This window comes from Helianthus annuus, chromosome 3 (assembly GCF_002127325.2).
Source record: "Helianthus annuus cultivar XRQ/B chromosome 3, HanXRQr2.0-SUNRISE, whole genome shotgun sequence".
Taxonomy (NCBI): Eukaryota; Viridiplantae; Streptophyta; class Magnoliopsida; order Asterales; family Asteraceae; genus Helianthus; species Helianthus annuus.
In genome coordinates, this window is record NC_035435.2 from 4,376,970 (window position 1) to 4,388,623 (window position 11,654).

At 40.1% G+C, this 11,654-nt stretch overlaps 1 protein-coding gene across 1 annotated transcript; it reads left to right on the forward strand.

Annotated features, from left to right (window-relative positions):
- Nucleotides 1-10,016: 10,016 nt before the first annotated feature.
- LOC110928425 lies at nt 10,017-11,140 on the forward strand. Its single transcript, XM_022171439.2, has 4 exons — nt 10,017-10,043; nt 10,133-10,592; nt 10,671-10,753; nt 10,876-11,140. The coding sequence occupies exons 1-4, from the start codon at nt 10,017-10,019 to the stop codon at nt 11,095-11,097; spliced, it is 792 nt and encodes a 263-aa protein (XP_022027131.1). The 3' UTR covers nt 11,098-11,140.
- The last annotated feature ends 514 nt before the right edge of the window (nt 11,141-11,654 follow it).

Below are 11,654 nucleotides of genomic sequence, written 5' to 3' on the forward strand. Positions count from 1 at the left end.
ACTTGGGAAAGATTTGAAGTGTCAACACGAACAGTGTTAGGGTTTGGAGGTTGAGGATTGTTTGTGAAATGAGCGTGTTGTTGTGGTGGTTGAACTGGTGGCTGCGATGGAACTGGAATGTAAGATCTCGGATCAAAACCCGGAGCAGGATTGGATTGAGGAAAAGGAAGAGCACTTGTGTTGGACACGAATGCAGTTTGCAGTTTAGGTTGCTGAGCTGCAGCGGATCTTGCTAAGGTGTCGAAGCCTGGAAGATACATTTCTGTATTCTGAGGAACGGGAGCTCGCTTTGCTTTCCTGATTTCTTCATCATTCTTATGTTCCAGTTTCTGAATGAACTCATAAATGTTAACCGTGTCTAGAGTTCCAGTGTGCTTCAACAACTCAATGAAAGAACTCCACTTTGGAGGTAAGGCGTCAGCAAACTTATTCACCATGTCTTGTTGAGTAGCTATAACCCCGTAAGCACACATTTCACTGATCAGATGATAGAAACGTGTTGTCATATCATTTAGAGTCTCGTTTTCCAAAAACTGAAACGAGTCAAACTCTTTCTTCAACAAATCATGACGAGACTTTCGAGTAGCTGCTTTGCCTTCTCCTCTAGCAACTAAGGCATCCCACAATGTTTTCGTGTTCTTGCAGTAGGAGAACTGATGATAAATATCTTTATTGAGTGCTTGTGTAAGGGTAGCAAAGGCCTTTTTCTCCAATTCATAAGACTTCTTATCATTTTCGAGCATGTTAGCATAACCTTCTGAAGTGGACGCTGCAACCTCAAGATTTGCATTGAATGGATTGATGAAACACGTCCAAAGATCGGTGCTTTGCCCCTGAACATACGTGTGAAAGCGGTTTTTCCATGATGGAAAGTCGTTCATATGGTTCAACTTTGGTGGACGATTGTTGCTGCCCGTTTCGCTTTCACTAAGCAGAAGATTTTGAATGCTTTGACTTTGATTGGATACCAAGGCCCATTGACTTGGACTGATTGATGGCGATGGAAACATACTTTTCGCCCAAGCTGCAGCAGAAGTTAGTTCTTGACTAGATTGTGAGTCCAAACTCCAATCCCAAGGACTTGTACAACTCATTTTGGTGAAATACTAATTTAAAATCTACACAACACAAACTGTTAATTTCAAACAGACAAGAATTGAAAGATACAACCTTGTTCGAAAGATCAAGATTTGTTCGAAGGATCAACAGTGTTCGAAAGATCACTGTTGAGTTTCGAGCAAAGTCTTCGAAAGATTCACAATTGACAGATCCTTATCTTTCGAGTAGTTATCTCGAAAGATTCACACTTGAAAGATCCTAATCTTTCGAATGCTTATTTCGAAAGATTCACAATTTGAAAGATCCTTATCTTTCGGATAACTATCTTTCGAAAAGATTCTCTGAATCGAAGGATAATCTTCCGATTTCGAAAGACTGTTCGAAAGATGCTTATCTATCGAACTGTCTTATATCGAAAGATGGTCTTTCGATGTCGAAGGATATCTTTCGAATGCTTCTGACACACTGACACTGATGTGACAGGTTGGTGAAAAGGTGATGGGTTGGTGAAGTCAACTTTCGGCAAAAGGGTATGGTCAGACCAACCTTTCTACCAACTTTGATTTTGAAATAAAATATTCCCAAAAAGGAAACCTTATCCAGAAAATCAGTCACCGGAATTATGACCGGAATTTTGGCCGGAAAAACACCAAATCACTTAAAAACAAGTTTTTAAGTTACCCAACCCAACCTTGAACACTCCCGAAGGTTTAGAACGCGTTTTTCAGTTTAAAGATGCAAGAAAACCAACAAAAACGGGTACTAAACCAAGTGTCCAAAACACACCAAGAACTTGAACAAACCCGGTTTTAAACAAGGTAAAGAGCCACGGCTCTGATACCACTTGTAGGTCCCTCTTCGGAGGATGACGAACCTAAACCTTGTTATACTAACCCACTAGCGAGTGCGGAATCCAAGCTAGCAAGCAAACCGGGATGAAGCAAGTATAAACACAAACACACAAGGATTCACCGATTAACACCACTTGTATTAATGCGTATGAAAGGTTCCGGTTACAAGCACAATGTTTACAAATAAGCTTTGCAAACTCTCAAAGTGTGTGTGTGTGTGTTTTGACAGAATGCTCTCAAACTTTCTATCTCTCGGTGTGCATCTATCTAAGCTATCTAACACATACACTGCATGGGTATATATATACCCAGCCCAGCATGTCTGGTCCGAAGGATCCGATAGATGGTCGAAGGATCATCTATCGATTACAATGCTTTCGAAGGATCAGCATCTACCTCGAAGGATGATCTATCGATCATCCATCGAAGGTTCATCTTTCGAGCACCTCGAAGGATCAACATTATCCTTTGAGGAGCTATCCTTCGACACAGACAAAACAATCAGTTTACTAACGGTTGGCCAAGTCAAACCAGGAGGACGGTTGACTTGGTCAACTTACAGGACTGACAAGGACATCGTTTACATCGTGACCGAAAACAGACAAAGTACAGACACAAGTGCACCAACAAATATTAGTGATTTGGTTTTCGGATAGGAATGGTGGTAATTCGGGTAACCTAGAAAAGCCAATTACATATTTATACTAACTTCCGATTTTATTTAGGCCTTTGGAATTCTTGCAATTTGTGGATCAGCTTCATTTACAGGGCACGAGAGTGATGTTTACACTCTTTATGTGGCAACAATGCTTAAAATTCTAAGTATCCCACACAAATTTAGCAAATCATATACAAATAGTTCTCTTCTTTACACCGGTTGGATTGAACCAATGATCATGTTTCAACGCGGTTTTTGGAGAATAAAGGTAAGGATTGGCCGATTTGAAACTAGCTTCTAATCAGTTGGGATGTAGTTTGGCCCATTTCAACATATGTCGTTAAAAACCAATTTCAAACCAATGGGCCGGTTCAGTTCCCAAGATGGTTTTTTTTTCTTTCTGCACTTGCACTAGCATGTGGCCAACAATGTAAGCAAAGCCCAAGACTTGTAGATTTGGCCCCTTCCCATCCGAATGTAAATCTCGTTTAAATTAGTGCACTTTCACTTTTGCCCCTGTTGGTGCACTTGTGTCTGTACTTTGTCTGTATTCGGTCACGATGTAAAACGATGTCCTTGTTAGTCTTGTAAGTTTGACCAAGTCAACCATCCTCCTGGTTTGACTTGGACAAACAGTTAGAAAATGGTTAATATGTCTGTGTCGAAGGATGACTCATCGAAGGATAGTAAGATCCTTCGATGAGCTTGAAAGATGAACCTTCGATGGATGTTCGATAGATTATCCTTCGAGGTAAATGCAGATCCTTCGACAGGTTTGACATCGATAGATGATCCTTCGATCACCTATCTGATCCTTCGGACAGACAACCAGTGCTGGGTATATATATATCCATGCAGTGTGTGTTCATTTGGCAGAGACAGAAGACAGAAAGATAGACACTCGAGAGATAGTGAGAGCATTCTGTCAAGAACACACACACACTTTGAGAGTTTGCAAAACTGATTTGTAAACATTGAGCTTGTAACCAGAACCTTTCATTCGCATTAATACAAGTGGTGTTAATCGGTGAATCTTGTGTGTCTTGTGTTTGTGCTTGTTTCAACTCTGTTGCACTCTAGCTTGGATTCCGCACTTGCTAGTGTGTTAACATAACAAGGTTAAGGTTTGACCTCATCCTCCACGAGGGACCTACAAGTGGTATCAGAGCCAAGGCTCTTTACCTTGTTAAAAACCGGGTTTGTTCAAGTCTTGGTGTGTTTGGACACTTGGTTTAGTACCCGTTTTTGGTGGTTTTCTTGCATTTATAAACATAAAAACGTGTTCTAAACCAACCGGGTGTGTTCAAGGTCGGGTTGGGTAACTTAAAACTTGTTTTTAAGAATTTTTGGTGATTTCCGGCCAAATTCCGGTGTGTTCCGGTGACCGGATTTTCTGGATAAGATTTTCCATTTTGGGAATATTTTATTTGAAAAGTCTGGTTTGGTAGAAAGGTACAGTCTGACCATACCTTTCTGCCGAAAGATCTCTACCAACCCATCACCTTTCTCACCAACCTGTCATCTCAGTGTCAGCTGTGTCAGAAGCGATCGAAGGATATCGTTCGAAATAGAAAGATCATCTTTCGATCAAGGAAGCTTCGATAGATAAACATCTTTCGAACAAGTCTTTCGAAGTCTGAGACCTATCCTTCGATCCAGTGAATCTATTCGAAGGATATATATTCGAAAGATAAGGATATATATTCGAAAGATAAGGATCTTTCAATTGTGAATCTTTCGAAATAGTGAATCTTTCGAAATCATTGTTCGAAATTCAACAGTGATCTTTCGAACACTGTTGATCCTTCGAACAAGTGTTGATCTTTCGATTGTGGTCTGTTTGGATTTAACAAGTTTGTGTTTTTCAGATCTTTCGAGCTTGGATCCGTCGACTGTTGTCATCTTTCGAGATATTGATATAGAATTTATTTTTCTTATCAATCATGAATCCGAGTTGGTGGGGAAATCCGGCTCCAGACAGTGGAAAATATACAAGTACAGGTTCCACTCCCTCATGGTGGGGTACTCCGGCTCCAGATAGTGGAAAGTACACGTGTACAAGTCTATCTCCTTCATGGGCCGAGTCTCCAGTGTCAACATCTTCGCAAGCAAATGCCATATCGTCAGGTCAATGGGCATTAGTATCGAATCAAACTCCAAGCATTCAAAGTATCTTATTGAGCGAAAGCGAAACAGGAAGTTTGAATCGACCTCCGAAGTTGATGCACTTAAACGAATATCCGGGTTGGGCTGACAGATTCCGTACATATGTTCTTGGTCAAAATACAGAGCTGTGGATACGTTTCACCACAGATTTCGATCAAGCTATAGAGGTTGCTGCTTCGTCGACTGCTACTTTTGCCGACCTTCCAGAGGATCAGAAGAAAACATATGATCTGGAAAAGAAAGCATACGCCATTCTCACTCAGGCGTTAAGCAAGGATATTTATCACCAGTTTGTCAGTTTCAAGACAACAAAGAAGTTGTGGGACGGGTTGAAGACCAGAGGAGTAGGAAATGAAGCAACACGCCAATTGCGTCATGATCTTCTCAAGAAAGAATTTGACGGTTTCACATGTATTGATAAGGAGTCTTTGGGAGACATGACAAGCCGGTTCTATCACTTGCTTACTGAGTTGAACAATTTTGGAGTAGCGACAACTCAAACAGAAGTGGTGAAGAAGTTTGCTGATGCGTTGCCTCCCCAATGGAACAGTTTCTTGGAAATTTTGAAATATAACGGGGTTTTGGCTACCACAAACATCAACGACTTCGTGCAGCTCTTAGAGAACAAGGATCAGGAGGAAACCTTAAAGGCAAAAAGAGTTCCAGTGCCACAGAATCCTGAAATGTACTATGGAACTTCAAGCACTTCTTCTGCAAGATCCATTGTGCCAAGCAACCCTGGTTCACATGCTCCACTGCAGACAGCTTTTGTCACAAGCACGGATATGTATGGCAATACAGTACAAGTTCCTGTTAAGCCACCTCCCACCACAGACATGTATGGAAATCCAATTCAACCACCTCCTCCTGCTCAAGCATGTTATGGAGGTACATCATCTGCTGGTCAGCAATCAAAGCCAGATACAGTGCGGCTCAACACTTCAAGCTTCTCAAAAGTCAGTGTGGAAGTAGCTAAGGAACACATGGAGCTGCTTAACACTTTAGTGAGTGCGTACTGCGGGCTAGTGGAAGGTCAGATTGGTAACATTAATCTGACACAAGAAGACTATCAGCAGATCGATGAAGAGAAGATGGAGATGATGGATATCAAGTGGGCCTTTGCCAGTGCTGTTAGACGAGCAAAGGATTTCATGGAGAGAACAGGCAGAACCAGCTTGGAAAGCAAGAAAGACACCAAGTATGGGTTCGATAAACAGGCTGTGAAGTGCTTCAATTGTGGAGAACGTGGCCATTTCAAGCGTGAATGTACGAGGCCTTCTCAACATGGGAATCAAAATCCCTTCAGAGGTCAAGGCAACCGGGCAAATCAGAACCAAGCAAGGAACAATGAGCGCAAATTGGTACCGGTTAACAACCAAAGTCAAGCGGGACCATCAAATGCCAACCAGGCACTTGTGGTTCAGGTAGATGAAGGTTGTGATTGGTCAATCCAACTGAATGGTGATGCTCCGGATGGCACAGCATGTTTTGCTAAGGTTGTAGAGGATCTCGCTCACACCAATGGTGGAGAATCTTCCGCCAATGGTGGTGAATCTTCTGAGGATGAAGACTCCTCCGGGTATAGCAGGAGTTCAGATGAAGAATCCTCAAGGTCAGGCGATGAGAATGTGGGTGAGACATCAAGTGCGTCAGTCGATGCAAATATTGATGAGCTTTTGGAGGAAGTTGCAGCAAGAACTGATAGAAGATCTATTTTGGTGGATCAAGCTGCTTATTCTTCGTCTTCTCTCCATTCAGCCTTTATGGCTAATGTCGACAGTTCATCAAGTCAGGTATGTGTCGATGAACCCACCGCTATTAATTGTGATAACTGTGATAGTTTGCGTGCTAAATGTGATGATTTAGAAGCAAACATGTCTGAGTTGCAAGGCAAACATGATGCTTTACAAGCTAGTTTGTTTGACTTGCAAGACAAACATGTTTCTTTAAAGGATAAGTGGTGTAACTTGCAAAGCAAACACGAGGCTTTGCAAGAGAAATATGATGTGACATTCATCCACAACCAGAAGTTGACTGTGGATCTTTCGAAGTGCACTGAAGCCAACATGTTTTACGAAAACCATGAAAAGGAATTTAAGTCGGTAATTGAAAAGTTAAAGAAAGATAAAACCGAGTTGACAAAAATGGTTTCAAGAAAACAAACTGACATTAATTTGTGTATATCTCGCCTTGAGATTATGCAAAAAGAGATGGCTTGTGTGAAAACCGAAAGTGATGCGATCCAACTTAAGCTAGACAGTTATTTGAGCTCTAGCTATGTGTTAGATCACATCATTGACGTTCAGAAGGAGAAAAGGGATGTCACATGCATAGGCTATAAAAAATGTCCACCACCAGTTAGACACAATTATGATGCAATGCCTGATGAGGAGGATAGAGTGTTCTTTGAACCATCTGTTCCTCTCGATGTGAAGGAGTTTGCCACTGGACTCGGATACAAGAAAGAAGTATCACCAGATTCAGATACTTCAGCAGATACATGTGTGTCTTCTGCTGAGCTGAATCAGGATCCTCCTGTCATTATTGAGGATGCTGATTCTTCTGATGATGAATCTGATGATGCTGTCACAGCAAAGTCTAATGCGGTAGTCAAAGATGAGGACATACCTCTCGAGAATTACATTCTATGTGATCCTCCTGCAAAACCCGCTAAGACTGTTGCAATCGAGTCCTCTTCTGAAAAGGAGTCGGAGAGTGAGAATTTGCTGTACACGTTGGTTGGGGATGATAAGATTTATTCAGACAAAGATTTTCCGATTAAGAATGTTAATCAATCATTAATCAGTAAAGTCTTTGAAAATTCGACTAGTAAGTTTTTGGGAAAGACAGGACCACATGTTACAGTAACACAATGTCCTCCTAGTAAAAAATTCAACTAGATCCACATGAATTATTGCTCGCTGAAGAAGAACCAAGGAATTACAAGGAAGCATCTAGTGACAAAAAATGGATTGAAGCAATGAAGGTTGAGTTAGACTCAATAAACAAGAATAACACTTGGAATTTGACGGAATTGCCAAGAGATCACAAGGCAATAGGTTTAAAGTGGGTATTCAAGACTAAGAAAGATGCAAACGGAAACATTGTTAGACACAAAGCAAGGCTAGTTGCAAAAGGATACGTTCAGCAACACGGAATAGACTTTGACGAAGTCTTTGCACCAGTAGCACGTATGGAAACAGTACGACTAATGTTGGCTTTAGCAGCATATCAAGGTTGGGAGGTACATCATCTAGATGTGAAATCTGCATTCTTACACGGAGATCTCAAGGAGGAAGTCTATGTATCACAACCAGAAGGATTTATAAAGCCAGGAAATGAAGGAAAGGTTTACAGACTATCAAAAGCACTGTATGGATTGAGACAAGCACCAAGAGCTTGGAATACAAAGTTAGATCAAACCCTAAAGTCACTTAACTTCAAGAAGTGCACTTTAGAAAATGCAATCTATACAAGGACATGTGAAGCCTCTACGCTAATAGTTGGAGTCTATGTTGATGACTTGATAGTCACTGGAACATCAAAGAAGGAGATAGACATCTTCAAATCTCAGATGAAGAACAAATTCGATATGAGCGATCTAGGATTGCTAGCATACTATCTGGGAATAGAAGTAATTCAAGCAGGGGGTGAGATAGGCATCAAGCAAACAGGATATATCAATAAGATACTCAAAGATGCTGATATGTTATCCTGCAATGACACGAAGACGCCCATGACTCCAGGAACTCAATTAACAAAGACTGAAGAAGGAGATCTAGTAGATGCAACACATTACAGAAGCCTGATAGGTTCTCTCAGGTACTTACTACTTACAAGACCAGATCTCTGTTACCCAGTCAGTCTACTTAGTAGATTCATGCAAGAACCAAAGGAACAACACCTGAAAGCAGTAAAGCAAATACTACGTTACATCAAAGGAACTAAAGAGCATAGAATCATCTACAAAAGGCAAGGAGGATGTAAGATCACAGGTTATAGTGACAGTAGTTTTGGAGTTAATACAGACAAAGGAAAAGGAACAAGTGGTCTGGTATTCTACGTTGGAGAATCACCTATAACCTGGTGTACACAGAAACAACAAACAGTGGCACTATCATCATGCGAATCAGAATTCATGGCAGCCACTGCAGCAGCATGCCAAGCACTATGGCTTAAAAGATTGTTAAGTGAAATCACAGGCTAGAAGGAAGAGAAGATAACACTCAGAGTAGATAATGTTTCAGCAATAGCACTCATAAGAAACCCAGTCTTTCACGGAAGAAGCAAGCACATTGACACACGCTATCACTTCATAAGAGAATGTGTTGAAAACGAAGATATCACTGTGGAACACATAAGTGGAGAACTACAACGAGCAGATATACTAACAAAAGCACTAGCAAGGATCAAGTTTGCTACAATGAGGGAACTGCTCGGAATTCAAGACTTAAAACAACTCATGGATGTTCGAGATTAAGGGGGTGAATGAAACCGGTTAATCTCTTAACACCATAGTTAGTTAGATAGGTATAGTATATATATTATGTAGCGGTTATAAAGTACGAGGACCAAAGTTGACAACATGGAAGAGGGAAACTACCCTAATAACCGAAAAGGTGTGTCTCTCTACACACACCATTTCGATTCGGTATCAAGGCAACAAAGGGAAAGACGCAACTGTTGGATCGAGTGGACAAGATTCGACATACCTCTTCATGATTCAATCACAACCATACATCCAAGAGACGTGTCCTTTCACGAAGAGACGCAACCATTCACTCGTACCGGTAGAAAACTATAAATAGGGACATGTAGATTCATTTGTAACTACACTCAATTCGATTTGTATATACGTTCATTCGATTATTACAAGTTATTGTTATTCAAAGTTTATCACGCTCATTTAGAGATCAAGATCCAGTTCGGGCCAACAGTGCCACCTTCGCAATCATCTAGTCAAAGCATGGACCAGTGACGGAGCTTAACGAAAAATCAGTGGAGGCCAGACTCTTATAAATCCAATATTTTACACTAAAAAAAATCAGTAAAAGTAACACTACGTGCGAAAAATCGACGGGGTCGGCATGGGAACCCCGGGCCACCAATAACCTCCGTTAGTGCATGGAAGGCTATCAAACATTTCTTGGTTTTATCATTGTGTTAACTCAAAACCTATAACTATGTAACAAGCTATAAGAAAACTTGTGTGTGGTGAGGAATTCTTTGCACAAGATTTCTAGTCATACAAATTCGACTCACTACTTGAGGATTAGAGTCTTATGGAAGGTGTCCATGAAAACACTGAGGTGTGTAGCCAAAATGATAAGATGGAAATATTATACTAGGGTATGCAACCGACCTAAACCCGAAACCAAAATAAATAACCACAAACTAGAAGCATCCAAAGAAGCATAAAATTCATGGATTAAATGTAACGGCCTTATACAGATCATCAGGTGGTGAAGATAGATATCCTTTGTTCGCCAGAATCAATAACCGAACCAGGGGTGTCACCTGGGTATACAGCCCTGTGGTGTATTGCAAACCCAGAGTTGATGAAGATGTTGTGTGGTTAAGTTATTGGCCAATTGGCAACTTATTAGACGCTGGTGATGACGTTTATGTGGATATCCTGACGGAGGAAGGAACAATAATAATAAGTGGATATGGTGCGAGCCTTGTGTACAAGGATGGCGGTGAAATAGAGAGAGAAGAAGAAAAGAGTGAGGAAGAAGTGATTGGAGGAGATCTGTCTCGATTCGAGGTAACCAAAGGAGCCTACTATCTTTGCCGTCGTAATTTCTTCAACTCAATCATCCCTGCTGTTTGTTTTGGACACGATATTCATATTACTGGTAAGTTCCTAGTTATTTGAACAACTGATATTAATATTTGATATTACGATGCATAATGCTAAGCACTCATTGTCATAGATTCACGAAGATGGAGAACAACAGATAGTGCTTTAAAATATGACTTTGAGGAATTCAATAAGTTCCGAAACCCCAATCAGAGTGTATGTATACACCTTTATTTTTGTTTTTTGTCATCCCCGTAATTTTGTTTGCTTTTAATGTTACATCCATTAGCAAATTCTTATTTCTGTTTCTTTTCATTTTTATTTTTATTTTTTTCCAGAAATGGAAAGTAACGCTGGGAGTGAACTTTAATAGTGAAAGTGAAATAAAAAAGATAGAGAAGACAGTTTCTAGTGTTCCGGGTGTTGAATCTGTTTCCAACGACAAAGAAATAGGAAGATTGATCGTCATCGGGCGTTTTGATCATCAAGCTGTTGTAACGTGTGTGAGGGAATTTGAGAAGATGGTTCAGGTCCTCGAAAGAAGGATTATTCAAAAGTAAGATGATGAACCTTTGTTTGATGATGAATCAGAAGTTTAGGGAGGAGAAACCTTTTAGGAAGTTGTTATAGTGCAATGGGAAGGTTTTTGTATATGAATCTGGTGATTATGTTTATTTTTAGTTTTTTTTTTTTAAAGGCTATGTTTATTTTAGTATATGAATCTGGTGATTATGTTTATTTTTAGTATGCAACAGATTTGATGAGTTAATAGAAAACGTGACAAGCTCTCAAGTGACAATATCTTGTTGAGATTGTGTCACATATCACAAGGAAACATGGCTGCTAAACTGGTAGTGCCTCAATGTAAAATATTTACACTTTGTCCTCTTCAAATCTCTTTATACAAGATAGGCTAACAGGTGGGTGATCGCATCCATGGGCCATATTTTTTTAAATTTATATATATATACTCCCTCCGTCCCATTAAATGTGTCTTATTTTGAATTTTCAAAGTCTTTATTTATAAACTTTGACTTTAATTATATATTTTTTGTGTTACATAAAACTTGATGAAAATTAACCCGATAAAAACACTTGTAAAACACACTCAAATCAT

Bases quoted from the DNA above. Each gene is read 5' to 3' on its own strand.
- LOC110928425 (XM_022171439.2), top strand. From the start codon at position 10,017: ATGGAAGGTGTCCATGAAAACACTGAG. The intron at 10,044-10,132 runs GTGTGTAGCCAA...ACCACAAACTAG, and splicing joins GTGTCCATGAAAACACTGAG to AAGCATCCAAAGAAGCATAA. The intron at 10,754-10,875 runs GTATGTATACAC...ATTTTTTTCCAG, and splicing joins TCCGAAACCCCAATCAGAGT to AAATGGAAAGTAACGCTGGG.